Here is a 22,871-nt window from a genome sequence, read left to right as displayed (position 1 = left end):
GAGGCAGGAGTCCTTATAGGCTATATATAGGCTCCAGTTACACAAGACCAGGTTCTCATTTTAAGGACTGAGGAGAGACTAAAATATTTAAAACTGAAGGTTAAATTACGGTTTCAGAAAAATGTTAAATATTCATTGATAAAATCTGACAAAAGCTCATTGACAACTGTCTTTGTGCAGACCTGTACATTAGGTTGCTTACCTTCTAGCAGGTCCACGGTCCTCTGTTTACTTGCTGTGTAACCAGTCAAATGATTGGCTTTTTTGGGTGTAGGACAGGGCTCTGTCTGTGAACACACACCATGGTAAGCGTTACAAATACTGTCAGTAATATTCAAGCAGTGACCGCTCACTCTCTTCATTGCTAATGACTCTGCAGCAGCTTTGCATAAACGTATCAATGTGTAGACAGATACAGGTCACGTACATTTATTAATGTGAAAGCCAAATCCAATCTGAGCAAAAAATCTGCACTGATTAATGAGGCTTGTAATGTGAACATAGCCATTAAATGTTATTAATTTTCATATTTTATATTTTAGTTTCACAGAATAAAATGTGCTCTCTGAGAAAGCAACAGAGCTGTGCAGTTTTAGTAAACCAGCTGTGTGTTTGGGTGGATGGCCACCCAAAGAGTTGTTTTTGCATGCTATAAACACTAATGCATGCATGCATGTGTGTGTGTGTGTGTGTGTTTGTGACTGTGTGCTGTATGTTCTGCATCCAAGCTTCTCCACTAGATACTCCTCAGAACCCAGAATGAACATGCTGAACACAGTGTGGTTCTGTGTAACTAAAGCCAGTAGATATATAGATATTGTTTTTATCATTATATGTGCACACACTATATGTATTTGACTACTGGAGTTTGGTGCTTTCACGATTTAAAGATTTAATGTGACTGTACACTTATATTCAAAGATTAACTTTTCACAAAAAAAACACATTTTTTAGATGTTAACCCTCTATGGCATGATGTTGCCCAGGAGCGAATCTCATATCGGAGGTTCAGAGGTGCTAAATATCCAATGGATCCAGCCCCACTGACCTTTCTATAAAAGAAAACAAATAAATAAAAAACACTGTAAATGAAATTGAGGTGTTCCCAGGACAGGTGAGTGTGACATATCAGACGAAACAAGATCATTTACATTTACATTTACATATAATGCACAGGGGAGAGGTGTGTTACCATTATTTTAAACTTTCTCTCAGCAGATAAGATAAAACAGGCCCACATTTTATATAATTTTATGAACAATACCTCCCACAGCTGCGCTCTACATCTACATTTAAATAGTGAAAATCTTTATAGAAAACTCAGTATTGGAAATACTATATAGTATATTATTAAGCTGATACAGATACTTAATTAGCTGATACACATACAGACAGTACTAGTCTAGCACCTAGCCTTTTATTTACACACTTACACACACACACACACACACACACACACACAGACTAGAACAACATCACAGCCTAGCCTCACTCACTCACCTTTAAACAATGTCTGATTATCAGCCTGCAGCAATAGCAAATTACCATTCTATTAATGATCTACTTTCTTAGATTTAAACATCTTAGCTTACCAAAAAACACACTTCTGTTTACAAGTCAAACCAAAAAACAACTTTATGATTTCATTTTTAGGGGGGCTTGATCCAAGCTCCCGGTGTTGCCCAATTGCAAATGTTTTCATAAAATTAAATTAGTGTTTAAAGTGAGATTTTAGGTACTTCCCTGCTACAGAACTCAACTTTTTTATATGCCTTTAGTCAACAAATTGGTTTCTGGTGTACGGGGCTTAAAGGATATTTTTTTTATATAAATCATAGATCGACAAGGATCCCCAAGGGGGGGTCTGGTAAATAAATAAATAAATAAAAAATATATATATATATATACGTATGTATGTATATATATATATATATGCCATACAGGGTTAACTAATTGCTAAATTTACAAGCGTAAATATTCAGTAACGAATAGACCAATAAAATATTATTTTTTGTTAGTTTAGAAAAAGAATCAGAGTACAATTAACATTTAGATGAAAACCATCAACCTACAAAGTTACCATTTCAGAGATTTGAGAGTTTTGGTCTGAACAGCAGCACTGTTCTACAGCATCAGTGCACGTACGCCTCAGATGTGTCCCAGGCGACAGCGGCTATTTAGTCTACTTCCACAACAAAGATGAAGATTTAGGAGAGCAAAAGGCATTTGATGTCTCTTCTAACCGTCATTTGATTATCCTAAAGATTTGTTTTGTTTCAGTACTGTCTGAACTTACACAAAACAGAGAATCCACCACTCCAGTTTAACCTGTTTTGATGTGTATAAAAAGCTCCAAGACTTAGATGCAGCACATCTAATGCATGTATAGTCATACCCTGTCTGTTCTGTTCTGTCCTGTTCTGGTTTAAGTCTGTTTATGAGCTTTGTGGATGTTGTGTTTGCTCCAGCAGAGTTTATCAGGAGGTCCGGGGAAGGCAGGCCGGAGTTTCTAATTGGTTCTGTGTACAGGTAACGGCCATACAACTTCAAGCACTACAGAGAGGAACAGCGGAAGAACAGCTGAGATGGCACCACTTGAAGAACAAAAGAAAAGTCTGAATCCGAATCATCTCTGAAAAAGAAAAAAAAAAAAGATCTGCTGTACTATAAAGAAAAGCTGGCTTTCGGATTCTTTTTTTATCCTACTGTATAACTCCCCATAACTTGACGTAGGATGCTGATGTTTATGTTTCTTTTTTTTCCTCCTCCCCCTTTCACTGATTTTTTTTGACATATTTTATCAAGTAGTGTCTGAATCAGCGTTTGAGGCTGACTCAAGTTTTGAGCTTCATTATTCATGTTCAGGTTCTCTGATGAGGAGAGCTGTGTAAATGTACATTTTCTTTCTTTATCACTCTCTTATTCTATTCCTTTTAATGTTATAACATAGCTACAGTTGTCTTCATCACTCTTATTGGGTAATGCCACACAACCTGAAAAAAGCCACATTTTCAGGCTTTCATTTTAACAAAACAAACAAAAGTTTTTGCTTTAAACGGTGATGTTTGCTCAACTTTCAAAAAGCGCATCGAGAGGGTGTCTAAACAAATCTTAGTAGCTCTTCGTTCTTTGTTTTTGTGTGGCGTCTTGTTAATCATGATTACCTATTTTGGGCAATAAGAGGACTACAATATTTTCACAGTCCTTTTTTATAAATGTTTTCTTTTTTTGTTGATCTATATATAAATATATATATATATATAAAAGAAAAAAAACTACATTTCCTTTTAATACTTTGTGAAATGAGATTTAAAAAGAAAAAAATGAGAGTTATAAAACTGTAAATACTACTTCCGGTCACTGCATCGAACCATCTCAAAGAGAGAACCATATTTTTGTGCTGGTGTTCTAGAGGTTGTAACTGTGCGCAAAACTGACATATATGTTTTAATGCAAAAGACCTTTTCAGGCTCAGTGCGATAACTGAAATCTATTTGTAGCACAACAAGCAGACGTGACCCCACTGCGGACATCAGAATCCCAACGAAACACTGTTAGCTTGCTCTGTAAATACTGTGCAGGTGGCATACCAGCATACTGACTGTAGATAGCGAGAAGATCAGACGTGCACAGCTTTCAAAGAGAAAATATCTTACAAAGCATACACAGATCTACATTGTAAAGATATATTTAAAGAAAAAAAGAAATTGAAGAACTGAAACCCAAAGCACACATTTATGTTTCTTTCCTCTTTTTTTAAACAGTAACTGACTTAAATTAGTAATAGGGATGTTTTGTAATAGGTATGTTTTTATTTTATTTTTTTCTCAATTAATTGTAGGTTTTCCCTTAGAGTCTCCAGTCATGCTAAATCCTAGAACGCCTGATTTCGGAAACACAAAAAATGGCAATATTTCAAGATTTTTCAAGTCGTTTACGGCTTATCTTCTTGATCAATTAGGAAAACAGCTGTTTTGTACTGTTACCTCAGTCCAGTGGGATGTATTTAAGAGGACGTAACAAATTAATTTATTTTATCTTGAGGCAGATTGAAAAAGAACTATGAGATTGTCTTGAAATTAAAGTAAATCATTGCACTGTGAGAAAGAATTTATCATTTTTCTATTTGCACATGTTAAAAGATGTTCTCTAGCATGGGTCACATGAAGGATTGTTTTGGAGTCGCAGGATAGCGCTCGCTGATCGCAGTCTTTCCGCTTGGGTTAAGTGGAAAACTGTGCTTCTGAATAATCTTTTTCTTTTCTTTTTGTCCTGGGACTTTTTTTTTTTGTATTTTTACGGATAGGATCTGCCGGCCGTACAGATGAGTTTTATTAGTAGCAATAGTTCAAACTCTCAGAAACACTGAAACTGAATTAAACTAGTAGCTGCTACACATACACACACACGTTACGTACTACATGTGGAGACTGGATTAGAGGAAGTAGAAAGTACGTTAAGATATATGCTCAGTGAAATAAGAGTGATATTTAAGAATATGAATCGACTGATATATGCTGTTGTTCATCCTTGCTGCAAAATGTATTTGTTTATTTTTTTTTCCTCTCTCTTTTCACGATTTTACTGAAATAAGTGGGGATTCAGAAAGAAAGGCTGAATCTTTTTTTAAGAAAAAGTAATATGAGAAACAATGATTTCTGCAAACTTTTCAAAAGACAAAAAAACGACACACAAAAAAAGAAGACTAAACCCCAGCGCGGTTCAAATATAAGTGGGGGATTTTTATCGATATTTTTGTGGATGTGAATGAATATGCTAAATATAATGACAATATTACGATTAATGTACTGTATTTATCATTTGATTCTCTCTCCATTCCCTGTCACATCATACAGTAATCTTCTGTTAATCTTTGTATTTCAGTAGTGTGTAAAAAAGAGGAAAAAAAGAAATAACCTTGTAAAAGAGTGCTGTCTTTGATGCCAGTGTAGTGGTCTATACATTTCCCCGTTAACCCTTTTCACCCTCCTCTTCCCTCCATGTTTGGCCTGACCCCCCTCCTCCTCCCTCTTCGTCTTTTTGCTCTTTCTCTATATCTCTGTCTCACACTCTCTTAGTGAGTAGGCTTAGATGTTATGTAATCAACGTTAAGGTAGAGCCGTAGTTAGTAGCAGATTTAGGACCAGTAAGGATAGAACTTTCTCTTGATAATCATTTAAAAAAAACAACAAAAAAAGAAAGAAACAAAAAAATGCTGAACGTTGTTTTCATTTCCATGGTATTTTTCTTATGTTTTCTCTTTTTTTTTTCTTTTTTTTCTGACTCTCACATGGTTTCAACTAACCAAAGCTCTCATAATGAAGTCCAGAAAAAGAAATTGGTGTAAGACAGAATTGTAAAACCAGGCATTAATTGGATCCCCACCCTTGAATGTTTCAAAAGGGGTGTGCCATACTACCTTAAATGCTAACGCTCGATATGCAAAACCATTTTATTTTCATTCTTTTTTTTTAAAGAGGGACACAAGCTATAATTATGGAAAGGATGATTTTATTACATGAATGAAAAATTCATATTTTTTTAGTAAGTTCTACCAGAGTAATGATGACATAGCCTAATAATTATAGATATGGATAAAACTGTAATAGGTTTTGATATTTATACTCTATAAAGAAAAAAGCCCAGTGGCCCATGGCACTACTATTTTTGAATACTTCTTTTTATGTGTCTGCATAGATTCATGTATACTTTAGGTTTTTTTTGTCATCTGGAACATTTCTTTGATTATTTTTGTACTCTGTAATCATTTTGCCAGCTCTTCACATTAATCAAAGCTTAGGCTGAGAAACGTGAATGCTTTTAATGTCTAAAAGAATTAGTGTAGCTTACAAAAATGAAGATATCTTTGAGCTCTTGCTTTGAGCAAGCACTGATTATTTACTGCCAGCAGTCATAATAGAATTTAAATCAATGGCAGATTTTTTTTTCTGAATGAAATCTCTTCTCAGGGATTATGAATGTGAGCTAATCGAACTCCTCTATCTGTGTGATTTAGCTGAAGATTATTCTCTAATTTGTGGGTTCTGTCTCTGATATGTGGTCTCAGATTTCATTCAGACACAAAAACGCTTTGTTAGATGCAGTAGTGCTGCGTTGGAATTGCTGTTGGGCTGAACCCCATAAGGATTGCATTCATCCATGGCAGTTGCTCATGGCAGCCATTAAACCTGGTTATCTGTGTTATTGTCCTGAATATAAAACTGTTGGAAATTATCAAATGGGTGAGAATTTTCAGCTTCTTCTTGAGCAACAGAATAGGAGCAGCTAAATTTTCTTCTGCATTATCAAATACAAATCATAGAAGATATGTTTTCATACACACACACACACACACACACACACACAGTACTGTTAAAGGCTCCGTCGCCTGAAAACACAATCATAGGTAACGCTATTCATCTTGGCGTTTGTTTTTTAATCAGGAAGGCAAAATTAACATTAACATTTGAATTTTGTTTTTTAGTTTTTCTTTTGCGTAACCAGCTATTTCCAGCACTCTCCTGGAGGAAGGCCAGTATATACAGTTATCTTCCATACATAGTTAGTCATCAAATCAGAAATAAATCAGGTGAGCTGCTGCTGGTAGAACACATCCGTACAGTAACTGGAGTTCACACAGAAATCACCAACCTAACCCGTGATCTTCTACTAACTATCCAACTATCCACATCTTCTATCCTGTGTATTTGATATGATATATTGTCAGAGAATGTTTTTAAATATATATTAGTTTAATTTAGACTCAGCCTAGTTATTGATTAAAATGAAAGCTGGCGACCTGCTTTTTTTTTTTTTTTATATATAGTCTTTTATAGACTTTCTCTCTCGCTCAGTTGAAATTTTTCCTGATTTGATCTTGTAGCTTGGACTTTAAGGTAGCATGGCTCTGTTGCCGTTATTTTGTTTTTCACTGACAGCAGTTTACAGCAGATGAATGTTACACATCTTGCTAGACTAGTTAAATCATTGGATAATTGTTGGTTTAAAAAAATGGAAAAGCTAAAAAAATAAACGACCTGGAAGGTGTTGGGTGATATTGGGAGTGAACTACCGTATCCATTTAAACTTGAATCTCGAGGCAAGTGCTAGGCAATGGCCAAAACGATCAACCCATTATTGTTGAAGCAACAAAACTACTTTGTGCGCGCACACACACACACAAACGCAAACACCTACACAGACAACACACGTACACACTGACGCACACTAGCAAACCCACATACTGTAATGACGTATGTATATACTTGTATACAGATACAGGATATATATGTATAGTGTATATATACATCTTTGTTAAATTGTTTAAGCTGCCTCATAAAACTCATTAATCATCTTTGTAGTGGGACTGAATGAGCCGAGCAGCGTTCAGTTCAGTAGTCAACACTGTTTCTAACACTCACCACTGAGACGCTTTGAAGTCACATGTCTGTTCGTCGGGTATAGAGCTGTTTCGCGGTAGGGCACTGCCGGGGCGGATGCGGCGACGGGAAAGTCATTAGTTTAGCTGTGGAATGTGTTGGGAACACCTCACGCATATGCGTGTCCATGCCCCTTCAGCTCTATTGAGGTCACTGCAGTCACTATGGCAGGTGTGGCAGGGGAATGGTCTTACTTCTGACGCTTCCTTCGGGAACTCTCCTGTTTTCTCTCCCGAGGCATCTTCGGCCTCTCTGATTGCCTTGTCCATTCCTAACACTTGCCCATTTTTTAACGGACTTTTTACCGCATGAACTGACTGAACGGACTGACGTCTGAAAGCATCTTTCAGGTCTTCTTGTATGGCTTGCTTAAGCCCTGTTGTAAAATAAAAAAAAACTAAAGTGGATGGGGGTCTCTCACATCTCAGATGTGGAAAGTATAATTTTATATTTGTATTTTCAAATAATAATGATAATAATAAAAAATGTTTGTGAAAGGTTTCCATCCTCTACTGTGGTCCAGAAATCAATGTGTTTGTCTGGAAAAGATAAAAAAAAAATAATAATAAACTGTTTTGAAACATTTCACTCATGGTTTTTTGATTTGAAATGAGCATTTTTTCAAGCAAATGATGTGTGATTCAAAATATGAATCAAAACTGAATATATCTACAAAAGATTGTATGCCAGAGATGCACAACAATTAAAATGCACAAAGTTGTATACAGAGCTGAAAGGTTTGTGTAAGTTTGATTTATTTCTAGGAATTTTGTATGTTTGAAATTTTTCTGTCTAGTTCAAAAAAGGTAAAGCTGAAATTAAAAGAGCACTGATTTTATATACTAAATCATTTAAATAGCTTTTAAAATTAGGGTCGGCAATATAGCAATGTGTTATTTAAAAATTTATCTAAGATAAATTGCTTATTAGATTTTAGGAATCTGACACGATTCATGCATTTTGTCTGCAATAACACATAATTCATAAATATGGTGTGTATTGTACAAATGTAATTTTTACTATATTGTCCACCATTTTTTTTTATAAAGCAGTGGTTTGTTGTAGTAGTTTAGAAGGAATAGAAAAGGGCATTTTCCACTAGATGTAATGACAGGAGGCAGGGCATTGCAAAATACAATATTATCACAAAATGTTGGCTACAATATGATATCACAGTACTGAGATTCTGAGATACTCAATATATTGCAAGATAATTCTCTACGATACTTCAAAGCATCTGTATTACTGAAGAGGATAAAATGCTCCTAAATAGGAAAATGATTACAAAAATTCTAATAATACAGCAAACCACGCAGATACGTTTAACCAAGTCAAAGACATCATATTTCCATGTTCAAAACAGTGATCTGCTAAAACAGTTAGCTATACATTATACAGAAAACATGATGCACTTATGAGCATAGTTTTGATCACTGTCAGAAGTTTCCACAAAACATGGAAAATTAACAAATGTAAGAGCTTGGAGAGCAAATCTGATTAATTTTACTGCATGTTTTGTATCCATCTTCAGTTCTATACTGAAATCACTAGACTGTCTTATAGCTAAACCCGGAGGTCACTGTTAATTCCACAAGATTTGGAGTTTGTGGGTCATATTATTCACAGTTTGAATATCCAGTTTTTGTAACAAATTAAATGGCACAATTGGCCAGTGACATTTAGGGGCTGTTTTACCCAGCATCACTTCACATTCATCAGTGACTGAAAGATTTATCTCCATTTAAATGTGTTTCCCTTATGCAACACCCATTTTAAATGGTATCAGGAATATGAACATGTGCTGACTCCTCTTACTGTGTGATTCAGCATCCACATTTGCTCCCACATGCCCTTTTGAAATGATATCAGATGGAAGAAATCAAATGATGACTGGGAAAAAAGCAACATTTTGAAGGAGAGTGAAATAATAGTAATGTAATGTGAAATGAGACAGAATGTAATATGTGGAGAAGCATATGCGCATTCCCATAAATCCAGAATCCTACCTGACTGATGCTTATTGTTATGAAATACTTTTATATGCCATTCCAGAGCCTAATCAAGAAGTGTTTCACCTGGGATGAAAAATGCAATGTGTGCTGGCTGGCAGAAATTAATGTCATTTTTAATTTGAGCTGCTGTCCCATTCTCAAATGTGAAATTGCTTCGGAGAATGTAAGGTGTGACAGCTATTATAAATGTGTGGAAATCCATCTTCCACCCTCTTTCTCACCCCCTCCCACCTGCTTCCCCCTCGCCATCTCTCTCTCTCTCTCTCTCCCCTCTCCCGCTCTGTCTGTGTCCTCGGCCGAGGAAGCTCTCTTCATATACTTCACCATCACAGCAGCTGTCCACCCACATACTTCACTGGAGCCCTTGGATGGTGTCATGACTCATTGTGTTCTCTGTTTGCCAGGATAGAAATGCTGCAAGGAATTTCTACCTCCCTTCTCACTGAAGGACCTCTTACACATAAGAGCTCCACATCATTCACAGAGAAAGAAAATCCAAGCCGCTGCTAATTTGTGTAACAGCGTATTATTCCATTTCTAATGTACCTAAGAATGAAAAATGCTCTTTAAACTGAAAAAAATGGCTCATTTTTTACCAATAAGCACACAGCTCCTCTGTGCAAGCCCATTTTGCTGTTACAGACTAATAGGTCTTGATATATTAATGAAAAGCCACATTCAAATAAATGTCTGTTACATGCAGTAGAACTAGGGCTGGGAAATATATCATAAATATCAATATATCTTAATATAGGCAAGATATAGACAATGGCCATATCTGTAATATTATATCTGCTCTGCTATGTAAGTTACCACCTGTGTGTCATTTTATTCCAAAAAAGCATCAATATTAACCCTAGACCTAACCAGACTGTAACTAACCTTAAAATGAACCATAAAGTTAACCCTAAACCAAACTGTAACCTTAATATCAACTCAACAACTAATCTCAAACCAAACTGTAACCATATCAATCCTAATTAAGCATAAACTAAATAGTAGCCTTAATATTAACATGAAATTAAAAATGAAAACAGATTGTACCCACATCAAATCTAAATTTCATCTTAAACCAGGCTATGACCATAAAACTAGCCCTAAACTTTATCCCGAACTTAACTGTAGCCTTAATGTCAAGCCTTCATCTAATTCGAAACCAAACTATAACCTAAATATCAACTCAACAACCATAATCGCAAACTAAACTGTAGCAATATCAACCCTAAATATATACCTAACCAAAAGAATGACCCTAAAATTAACCGAAATTCAATTTTAAAGCAGACTGTACTCACGTCAACCCAAAATGCCATCTTAAACCAGACTATAACCATAATATAGAGATGGACCAATCAGTGTTTTTGGGACCGATTCCGATCGTCTTTCATCTCGATCGGCCGATCCCCGATACCGATCTTGGGCGGGGCCAAATGCCACATTAATGCCACACAGGTGCTAGGCAAACCTGGTACAGATTCCCCCTAATTACATTCACGCCAAACACTGGTAATTTATACTGATAGCAAATTAACGCAAGAGTGTTACTGACCAAAATAAAAGCTTTTCAGGAGAGATAAGTTATGTGTAAATATTTATTTTTTATATCCTATATATGTCAATATCGCAGGAATGTATCATCAGCCGCCTCAGCCTTTTTTTTCGGAGTTAGCTTACTGCCTTGTTAAAAATAGGTCATATTTACTGTTAATATATAACTAATAATACATTATTTTATTAAGAACAACAGTAATCTAGAGCTGTTGTTTTTCCAGCTAAAGCTTAGATTGTGCTAAAAATCCAGCCTGACTCTGCCTACCCTCATAAACTGTAATTACGAGCGCGGACCTAATTTAAACTCCGCATTTTTAGTAAGAAATGTTACAGCAATAAAACGGAGCTTTTAACTTAATTTCCAAATAGTTGGAATGAGCGAAATCTGTTTTAATGATGCTAATACACAGTACAACACAGAATAAAACTTTTTTTTACGAAACGTGACAGCGCTGTGTTTTCTCCACAGCGAGGACGTGAATCACTTATCCAACCAGCCTGTACTGATTTCTGTCCCCAATAACCCTTTCAATAACCTCTAGTAGACTTTAACAGTCTCCAGTAGCCTTCACTAGTCTTACCTGGCAGCCGTGTTCACTAAACCGCGCAGTTATAAACATTCTGAGGTGAGCAGAGCGCAAACTGCACCGTGCTTTTAATTTTATCTGAGCGGAACTTCCTCAGCGCGTCCGATACCGTATTTTGGCTTAAAACTTAAACTTAATACAGCTCTGCCTAATTATGACCCCATCTAAGTAAACACTGGAATCTAAGATGAATAAAAAACAAAATGGAAGCACTTTAACAGTCCAGCTGAGAGAGTCTGACAATCAACCACACAGAACTGCATTGTGGCGCTAAAAGTGAAAACAACAGAAACTTGCTGCTTATCTAGCAAAAAACTGTTTAAACATGAATTCTTTAGCTTTCTGACTGCTGCTGTTGTTGTTCTTTTAGTGGTGGTTAATGTATGTTGCAGTGTTTGGTATTGTGTGTGGTTAGTGGTGTTTATTAGCTCTGCTACTCACAGATTGGGCTGAAAGATGCACTCGTCAATCACAAACCTAATTCTAAACTAACTTGTACCCTTAATACCAACCTTTAAACTTTAACATAACCATTACCTGACCAGTAAGTCCAAACTGAACCCAATCTAACCTTAATATCAACCCTAAATGTGATCCTAAACCAAACTATAACCTCAACATCAACCTAACTTTTAGACCTTTAACCATTACCTGACCATAACCCCAAACTCATATGTAACACTTAATGCAGCTGTTATTACGAAAGTAAATGCATTATTTGACAGAAAATATTATGTGAAAAAAGATGCCACTTGCTGCTAATTTGTGTAACACTGTTGGGCCTTGTGTACAGACACTGCATCATCCCATATAGATGAATTAAATAAAAAAACTACTGTCTATGTATAAAAGCATAAGTGAGGATGAATCAATTCTGTCATTCATTTAACAAGTCTGAAACATATTTTTTCCAATAGTTAAATACATGATATGCTCACCCCCTGCTAATGTGTATGTAGTCTAATCTAGTGTAAATCTAGTGTACCAGAGGCTAAGAAAAACTTAGTTTTGGAAAAAGTGTAAAATGCAGTCAGAATTCAGTCACATAAGTGGGCCACAATTACCATACTTTCTTCTTAGCTTTAAAATAGTAACACTAATGTGCCAGAGGTCATGGGACAGGAACCTGGCGGTTGTATAGGTGTGGGGTCTGCACTAAATGTGTATGTGAATTTTAGACCGTGCTGTCCAGTGTGTGTGGTAATTAATGCCATCTATAAAGTATACATGATGCACACGCAAAACTGTAGATGAAGGAATGTTTAATTTCCACACAACTTTGGAAAAGGAATGTTCCATCATCTGGCACCCACTATCTAGGGCCCTATGAATCCCAGAATTGAGGAATGAAAGCGAAATTCAGATATAAACACAGAATTAACACAGAAATACACAGAAGTAGAAAACCTAAAAATAAATAACCGGCACTGTAGCCTGGTGTTCTAACATTTCTTAAAAAAAAAAAAAACAGAGTAATATACAGACATCACACACACAATATAAAACAGCAAAACCAGCACAGCAACTTAATTCAGATATCAAACATCAGCCATTAATTCTGCCCAGAAAACAGTTAGCGTTCATGCTAACATGCTCCAATCCTTACTGCTAAGTTTTGCTGTTGGCTAACATTGAGCAGATTCTGGTGTTCTGAGGTCAATAAATAAAGACTCAAGTGAACTACAGCCATAATCCACATATCACATCAAACACCTACTTATCTACTAATCTAACCAGCACAATGCCATATAAACTTACTTAAAATGAGACTTTTTTTTTTTTAACTACTCCAGCAGGCTCTAGTAACACTTAAATTTAAATTTCATTTAAAGTAAAATTTAAGGTGGAAGGGGAAGATGTTAATCGCAGCTTGTTTATTAAACGTGCGTAAGATATAGGTTTACTTAAAAATAAAACATGTTTTGCTTAACTAGTCTTAATGGCTCTAGTAACTTTGAGGGAGAGAAAAAATAGAACTTGTCGCTAACGTTAACTTAACTAAAACTACTGGTCGAGCGGCCACATTTAAGGTGGAAGGGAAACGCAGGGAAAACTTTACAGCTAACTTGTTTGGTAAACGCGTGTGAGATATAAATTTCCTAAGAATGAGCTTCCTGTTTAAACACGCTAGCAGGCTCCAGGAACACTGAGTGAGAGATAAACCGAATGAAACAGAATTATCTATCTAGGTTAACTAATTAACTAACTTACTGTGAGCTAGTAGTGAACATGGCTCCAGCAGGCTTTTTCTTCAGGTGCTCGTGCAGAGAGTGATGTTGTGCTGTGATGATGATCAGCTGTGGGAGGTGGTCGCCGTATAACAAACTAATCAGTTTTTAAATTCATTTCTATTTTTTTTTTAATCGAGAATCTGACTACACAGCAATTAAATAATACAAAACATATAAGTCATAGAAACATTCATTTCTTAAAAATACCTGACCTTTTAAAATCTGTATTTTAAACCCACATTATATATTTGAAACTAAACTTACCTTGGAAATGAAAAAATATATAATTTGCAAATATAAAGAACCAAACAAAGCAGAATAAATTAAAGAATTTAAAAAAAGAATTAACTAATAAAAAAAGAAAACAAATAAAACAGCATCGTTTGAAGAGCAAAATAAAATATGAAAAAAATAAACCCACTAGCTGTAAAATGCTGACCCATTACCATTGATTGTGAATCAGATTTTTGTTCCAATTTAAGAAAATAAATAACATCTTTTAACCATTGTGAACCAGTCAGTGGTTCCACTTTGCCAGCAATGCTAGAATTTCTGACTGGGTTTCAGTGTAAATAAAAGACAAACAGATATTTTTTTTATTTACAGTGAAATAATCTGACCAAAACTTGCTATTGCAAGACGGAAAAAAACATTACAAGCAGAACCAGAACATTTATGACATGAATAAGAGTCATGAATATTTGGGGGAAAAATATATATATAAATTATATTTTGAGCAGTATATATTTTTATTGTATCAAATGGAGCCTTGAAAAGGGTATACTTTATCATACCTTATTAATTGCTTTGTCCCGCCACTGTTCTGTAAAAACTGTGCCTAACTCAGTGGCCCAGGCATTTTTAATGCTACTGAAAGAAAAAGCATTGAACAATATAAGGTGCGAATACTTTTAATGGAGATAGGGGATATTTGGAAAAAAATTCTAATAAAGGAGGTCACAACATACCTGCTCTGTGGGAAGATTAATATAATTTGAAAAAGATAGGAGGTACAAAAAAGGAATAAAAATATTGGCAGCAAAAAAAAACTAAAAAAAGCTGAGAAAAGCTACAAAAATGGCCTTGCTGACAACTATTTTAATATTTGATTGTTGCAGCTTTATATTTGTATAATGTGAACCCAAGAATGCTTGAGTAGTGTATGAGATAGTTTAAAGTAAATTTATACATAAACCTTTTTCTTTTATCTTCATGTAAATATGTAGCTTTTAAAAAATATAAAAATATGCCTCAATAAAAGTACATTTCATTACTTTAAAATAAAAATTCATTAGATTACAGTTACATTTTTGAGCAGGTAACTGGTAATCTGTATCCAGTCACATTTTAAAAGTAACCACTACAACCCTGGTAGACAAGCACTAAGCACCACCAGTGTCTTTTGCTGTAGTAATACAAAAACCCTCGCCTGTGTGTAAAGGTGGAAGTCCCAGAGATGGTGTTACTGAATTAATTCCATCATTTGACAAGTTATGCTCTTCTTATGGCTGCCTCCCAAAAAGACGCTCTTGGTACGATGTGTCAGAATGGGGTTAATTGCATCCAGAGACCTTTGTGTCATGGCGACAAGCAACAAAGCACTGCCGTAGGTATCACCTGACTTAAGTAAACCAATTAAATTGTTTGAAAAATGACTGCAGGTGTCGGGAGCTGTCCCTAGAGAACTCATTTGGAGAACTCACTGTTCTCTGGTGTATATTTAAGACCGAGCTGCCCTATCTTTAAGGTCTTCTGCTGTGTTTGTATGTGCCGAGAAATATCACAGCAAGCCTTCTCTCCCCAATCCTGCATAAGCAGAGAGGATCTTGTTTATCTTGTATTTTTCTTCAGAACATAACTGATTTTACCTCAGACATGGCCTTACCATGTAACCTCAGGTGTGTAGTGAGGGATGGAATCATGTGTTTATACCTTTTGTACAAAGTATCCTGCTGTTCTCCATGTTGAGACAGAAGCTTAAGATGTTATAATCACTGATTCTTTTAAAAAGAAAAAATGTGGATTCTTTTAAGAAATAAGTTCTCTGTGTGAGCATGGTAAAAAAAAAATCTGTACAGAATGTTTGACATTTAAAGCAGCATTATGTATGAATTGGTATTTCTTGCTTCTAGAGTTGGGAGGTAGAATTTGCTCTTTAGGCCACCCCTCACTGAGCACAAGCTTACACACATTTCTGGACAAGCTGAAAGATACAGTGCTGTTAATAACGGGAAAGCTCCTGTATACTTTGAGTCAAGTAATATTATTGCTTAATAAGATTATACACAAATATGACTGGGTACACTGCGATACACAGTTCTTGTGTGTTAAACAGTGCAGTTAGCAGTGTCTAGACCAAAATATAAACTATAGAGATGTTATTCTCCCTGTAACAAGTTTGTAAAGCTATTTAAAATTAAAACATTTAAATTGCACTAGAAATAATGTTGGTGCTGTTTAAAATAAAGAATTTTCCAACAATTAGAAGAACAATTTAACTAGGCAAAAAACTGTTTAAGCATTGTAATAGATCTTGGAGTGGTCACAGTTATAGAATTCTATAGAGAATTCTTTACCAAACTTTATTACTTAAAGAACCCTCGTTTTTTAAGATGGTATGGCTAGGTATCTAAGTCCTGTACTTCCTTACTAACAAATCAATTATTTTAATACTAAAAAAAAACAATTTTATAATTTAGTGCTAAATATTGTAAAAAGTAAAATAATGATGCAGCTTTCTGATTTCTTGGCTCCCTGTTCTGTTGCATATGTGAAATAACATTGAGTATTATACTGAGGCACCATAATATTAGTTCATGTGAGCTTTTAAAAGAAGTTAAAAAAATTACATTTGAAAATGGATTTTAATATTTATTATATTAAAGAAAAATAATTAATTTAACTAAATAACTGACAAAGTAAGTGGACTTATATACCTTTTGGGTCATCTACAAGCCATAAAAAGTATATTTGCACTATATGGGTTCTGTGGCTGATTCTTTTAAACATACAATTACAACTGTTTGTATACCTATACTTTTGGGCATGGTCATGTACAGTATATCTGGTGCCAGTTCCATAATAAAAGCATGTATTTTACTGGATTCTCAGAATTACAAAGCTGTTAATTAGTTGGAATGTAAATGTTGCTACAAAAGTGTAAACATTACTCTGCACCGCATTGATATCAGACTGCCAGTTTTAACAAAATCCCCCCAAACTAACTAACAGGCTCTGGCAGTAGTAGAATCCTGTTTCTGGTCTGGTCTTTTTTTAACACTGTGGGAGAACATTGTGCACAGGACCAAATTGTACCAGTTTTGAACCATTTATGTTTACCTCAGAGTGTGATAGCTGCACTTTCTGTATTTTTGTCTAGTCTGGAGTTTCTTTCAACAGAATGACGCACAACTTTAAAAGTCTATAGTCCTGTTCAGTGCCTCCAGAGGTCAACCCTGAAGTTACACTTCACCAACAAATATACCTGTTTCAAAGTCTAGTCTGGTGATTCTTGGCTAAAAGGGCATGTCTTCAGCAGTCTGTTAAAAACAGTAGAAGTACAAATATAACGAACATCAGTGTCTACAACATTTAACACATATAGTTTTAAATAAAAATATGTACAAAATATTTCTTTTTAATTTAATAATTTCAGTTTTTTTTTTGTTTCATGCTTTTCACTGATACTGGTTTATTCTGTATCCAATAGCTTTCAGACCATGTCCATAAATATACAAAACAAAATGAGTACAGACCAAAGGCTCCATTCATATCTTTATCTTTAAGCTCTTTAAGTTCTTAAAGTCCATAAACGAGAAGAACCATCTAACCATTAATATTTTTCGTGGTTGTACTATATATTATCATGCCTTTTTTTCTAAAGAATGCTTAGAACTAGGGGTGGTGATATGGCCCTAATATAATAATATCACAATGTTTAAGTGTGTTTGTGCAATAAAAATATTCTCGGTGATATGACAAAACATTGACATTTGTAACCTTAATTTTAAGAATATACTACTGTTAAACAAAATCAATATTACATTTGTTTAATGAAACTCTTATAAATATAAGAGTTTTTAAAAATTTGTAGAAACAAAAAAACAAATCTATTATTTTCCGTCTATTTTCTAAACAGTAACTTACCAAAACCCTAAATTTTGTATAAAATAATAATGCAACAAAATAAAAAATAAATAAAAAAATTCTACCATAAAACTAAAAAGCAACATATTAATGCAGGCAAACTGCAAAAATAATACAAACAAATTAGACTTGCAAGAATATTGCAATATCACAATATAGAGTTTTTAATGTGTCAAGATTTTGGTATATTTTGATAATATTGCGTACAATATGATATGGCACACACCTACTAAGAAAAACACCCTTTTAAGGATGCAGTGTTGTAATTCCCTTTACTTTAGCTGTCATGGTAAAAAGAGACATTTTAGCTAAATAAAATACCCTGTATCTATTTCAATATTTGATCCTGTAAAGTACATGATCGGAGTTATTACAGGCTGATTTTCCCTGTCATCTCGCAAAATGCTTGACAAGCATTAAAAGCAGTAGTTATGAATACGATTAGTCTTTAAAGTGCGCCACAGCAGACGCCTAGCACCTTGACGCGTCGCCTAGACGGTTTCGAATGTGAATTCTGTGCAAGCCCCTTGTCTGCTCTGATGAGTATTTGACTTTTAGCTGCAAGACATCCCAATCATCTCCACTCCTCCACACTCCAATCAAGGCCTCATTAGCATCTGACACTACCTGTCATTAACAAAGCTCCCTAATTAGGCCCCAATCAGCCCACTCAGGAGCCCTCTTCAGCACGCTGCGTGTTTAGAGCAGGAGTGGATGGGATCAGCTCAAATTGCAGGCGTGGTGCAGCGGTGAGAGCAGCACTGTAACCCCGCCACTGAGTTCCCACTGAGCCCGATGGAGGGAAATTAAAACTGTGGTCGCTGCTTTTTATAGTCCCACCGAGCTCATCTGCGCTATCTCCATATCTCAATTATTTAGCATTGAAATGAGAGAAGTGGAGAGATAATGTATTGTTCCACAGCAGAGGCAGACTGAGCTGTTTTTGGATATCCTATCAAAACTGGTCAGCTGCTGCTGTTAAAGTCATGGGTCGATGGCCGATGGCCCAAAAAGCATCTCACAATTTTCCATGTTCCTCAGATGAAATTGATCATCAGACATGATGCGTTTTAACACGACACAAAGTAAACAGAGCTGTCCTCTTATTGTCATACAAAATAAGGTGAAAACAAAACCATGATGAATCAAAGAACACAACAATAATAGTTACAATGCCTGGTTAATAACTGGGAACAAACTGGGCAGGGTTTTGTATAGAACATTTAAAGATGATGATGATATTGACAAATGAAATTGGTTGTATACTATATAAGGCTAACTCATCACAATGTTGTTTAATCCCAAAACTATCTTTTACATAATATGAAACAGACTTACATATTGAGATCTTTAAAAGGCACACTATGCAACATTTTTAGTTAATTAATGTGTTTCATACTGTTTTTTTTAATGATTAAATGGGTCAACACAGGCCAAATGGAGGTCTTCTATACTGTCACTGTGGTCTGTAGGGAAAAAAACAATGCTTGCAAGTTCACCTGCAAAGTATTTATATAGAGATATTAAATCAGAAATACATAGCTATTTATACAGTCTATATTCTTTAAGAAGCAGTTTTCCAACAAATTCTATTGTCATTGTATACTGTAATCAGTTATCAGTCAGATTTTGAGAATTAATTGATGTAGGAAAGAAAACAACGCTTGCATTTTCCGTACACTGCAAAGACAAGCCATTCATTTAAAGAACTTATACAGAGATATTAAATTAAAAATAAATAATACAACACTTGCAAGTTTAGGAGCCCTCAGCCGGTGCCCACAGGCTCACAAGTCTCAGGTATTGCAAGAGTCAATCTTTGCAGCAAATGCTAGGGACACGACCCCAGCAGAGTTAATCATGAGGGAGTAGCAAGAAACCAGCGAAAGCCCATTTTGGAGCAGCAAGGAACAGGACAGGAGCTCTCGACAGAGAGAAGAGTCGCCAACAGGTAACCCTCGGACAAGCCTTCTCTGAATAGTGAGAGCTAAAAGGCTGATTGTAAGTAACACTGTAAACACTGAAGTATTTTACTTTCAACCTAGCAATGCATCATTCTTCACCATAAAATCCTCAAAATGTCTTCACAAAACATACGTATCTCCTCAACTAGAGGATTTTCTTAGATAACCTTTTGATTTTCCACTGTCAATGTTTTCCTACAGTTCTGCCAGATTCCTCATCATACAAAGATCTGTGTATGATGCGTAGAAATGCTTTTAGAGAAGCAGGCATTTCCATTGACCTGTCTAAGCATACTGCAGGGCCCCCACACCTGCTGATGCAAGAGCTGTGACACATCAAGAAAGAACAGTTCTCCATGAAAACTCAGGGTTTTAAGTGGCAAGATTGTCTGTCATGCACAAAAAAACCAAGATGCCAAACTGTCACTGTGTTGGTACCCTTCAACTCACTGGGGTGTCACTGTCAAGGGTACGTCTTCAATACAGTTAGTTAGGGAACATAATTGTGCCATATTCCATTGCAGAGGCGATACATGTTTTGTTTTCCTTCTATTGAGAACTGATGTAACCCAATAGCTACTGTTTGATTTATACAATAAGGCAAAATAGATTTTTCACACACACACATTTGTACAGAGAGATGCAGCCACATAGCTGATGACGACAGAATATAGTGAAATTCTTTAGTCCGCTCACTGAGCTGCAGTGTGAAACCAAACCTAACTAGAGCAAATGCACACAATGAAAAAAAAATATCTACACTATAATCCCTTTTTTCCCAGCCATCAGCTACCGGAGTCCTGAGAGAGCACAATTGGTATTGCTCTCTCTGGGTGGGTAGGAGGTGCTCTCTTTCCCCACATCATTCCAAAGGGTGATGTCGATCAGCACGAGGCGTCTGTGAGCTGATGTATCTGAAACGAGTTACTGCGCTTTCCTCCGAGCGCTCTGTGATGCTACACTGCAATGCTTCATCTGCAGTAGGTTAAAAAAAGGTGGTCGCTGACTTCCCCTGTATCAGAGGAGGCATGTGTTAGTCTTCACCCTCCAGGTGTTGAAGCATCACTAGTGATAGGGGGAATCCCAATGAGTGGGTTAGCTAATTGGGGAAAAAAATAGAAATAAAATTGTAAAGAATAAATTTTCTTCTTTCGCATGTTTGGAGTCTTCTGGTAGAACTCGTATTTACGGAAAATACTTTGGCTTTCTATATGGGTAAGGTCTGTAGGTACACTATTCAAAGATATATTAATATAGTTAATATAGTGATCTAGGGGTTACTCAAGTAATTCGATTTACTCGATTAAAAAAATTGATCAAGTAATATTCTGTGCCTTGAGTAATCGTTTATTTAATAAAAAAACTCAGCGCGCGGTAATTTGCGCTTCTATGTGACAACGCGCTGAGCGTTACGTCACCCGCGCGCAGGAAGAAGGAGCAGGCGGTGGAGGTTTTAGTTGAGAAGAGAGTATTTTGAAGCGGCGCGGGAAAAAAGTGACAATTTACGTGGAAAAAGGACAATAATAATGGAGCATTTTAGGCTGGACAGCGTGTATTCGCTCCTGCCTACCACAACAGCACGTTTTTAATGCTGCACCGTCTCATCCGAGGACACGTTAGCGGTGGAGCCGAGAGAAGGTTAATATAGCTCATAACAAATCAATGAGATTAACATTTATGTACTAGAGGTGTGCCAAAAAATCGATTCACATAAGAATCTTGATTCTCATTTACTACGATTCAGAATCGATTTAAAATGTCCCAAAATCGATTCTGAGGGGCGGGTTTTAGACTGATTTTGGGCTGGGTATTTTTGTTGGACCTGGCAACCCTGGGGATAGCGCTTGTCCCTTTGGAGATCTTCCAGACACACACAGAGCGTAGGTGTTTGAGAATCACCGGTAAGATGGCAGAACAAGCACTATATTACCTTAGATTAACGTGTAGTTTCAATGTTTTATGGCAGAATGCTTCATAACAAGCATAAAAAAGATCGCTAGTAGTTAGTTTCAGTAACTGTTAGCTAGCTAACTAGCTAACTTTCCAGTTCCACCTTAAATAACGCTACAGGTGGCAGCGGGCTGCAGCATTTAAGGCGGAACGGAAAAATAACAATAAGCTAATCAGAGCTAATTTCAGCTCCTCATCACAGAGGAATTAAGGAATGGACAATATGAATTAATTTCTCCACCTCCTGCCCCCTTTCTGAAGAAATACAACCACCTTAAATTAACTAGTTAATCAGCAGCTGCTCCTGAACTTTAGCGCTCCACTGCTATCATCACATCAGCCCAGCAGCGTCACCTACACACCACCGCTAGTAGCCTGGTAATAAAGCAGTGTTATTTATTTATGTATTTATTGTTCATTAACGTCATTGTGATATCCCAGTGATTCCTCTGTCACTGAGGACCCACATTCCTGCACATTTTATTGTTTTTGTAACACATTACTTGCTCCAGGACCAGTGTATATTATGGAGGGTTTTTTTTCAATACGATTCATAAGCCAGAAGCAGAAATATTTATAATTCAAATCGTTTTGAATCAAAAATCGATTTTGAATCGAATCGTGGCCCCCAAAATCGGAATCGAATCGAATCGTGAGATAGTAATCGATTCCCACCCCTATTATGTACCTTAATAACATAACGACAGCGTTGTGAAGCGCTCTAATGTGTCTAATGTGTGTTTAGTTTATAAAAACAGACAATTCTGGACTTAATACAGGCTTTATGTAAATGAACACAGCGCTGAGAAGTTTATAAACAAATACATGTCACCGGCTTGGTGAAACGAACTGCAACATCTCTGCTGTTCAGAAGCTAAGATGCACAACATAATGCAAATGTTTATTTCTTTTTTATTGATTATTCCCTATAGTTTTAATACTTACAAGAAATCTTTGTTGAAAATAATTTAACTTAATTTATTAAAGCTCT

At 35.9% G+C, this 22,871-nt stretch overlaps 1 protein-coding gene and 1 long non-coding RNA gene across 18 annotated transcripts in view; one reads left to right on the top strand and one right to left on the bottom strand.

Annotated features, from left to right (window-relative positions):
* Positions 1-8,027, top strand: part of msi2b (musashi RNA-binding protein 2b) — a 404,741-nt gene extending 396,714 nt beyond the window's left edge. For 8 of the 17 annotated variants that reach the window (XM_049466952.1, XM_049466947.1, XM_022668196.2 and 5 more), the window contains one exon: positions 2,472-8,027. Coding sequence is in view for 7 of the 17 variants with exons in the window: in XM_022668196.2 (XP_022523917.2) it covers positions 2,472-2,533 (62 nt within the window). In the remaining 10 variants the exon portion in view is untranslated. Of the gene's footprint in view, positions 1-2,468 lie in introns of all 17 variants that reach the window. The other 9 variants (XM_022668128.2, XM_022667858.2, XM_022668036.2 and 6 more) reach the window with 2 other exon arrangements.
* The window catches only part of LOC107197064 (uncharacterized), a 41,190-nt gene extending 27,309 nt beyond the window's left edge, over positions 1-13,881 (bottom strand). The window contains exons 1-2 of the long non-coding RNA XR_002649767.2: positions 13,801-13,881; positions 203-287 (exon numbers count right to left, since the gene is read on the bottom strand). This is a non-coding gene — a long non-coding RNA (uncharacterized LOC107197064). The remainder of the gene's footprint in view (positions 1-202; positions 288-13,800) is intronic.
* Between the last annotated feature and the right edge of the window lie 8,990 nt (positions 13,882-22,871).

This window comes from Astyanax mexicanus, chromosome 18 (assembly GCF_023375975.1).
Source record: "Astyanax mexicanus isolate ESR-SI-001 chromosome 18, AstMex3_surface, whole genome shotgun sequence".
NCBI lineage: Eukaryota > Metazoa > Chordata > Actinopteri > Characiformes > Acestrorhamphidae > Astyanax > Astyanax mexicanus.
This window is presented reverse-complemented; position numbering and strand designations above follow the sequence as displayed.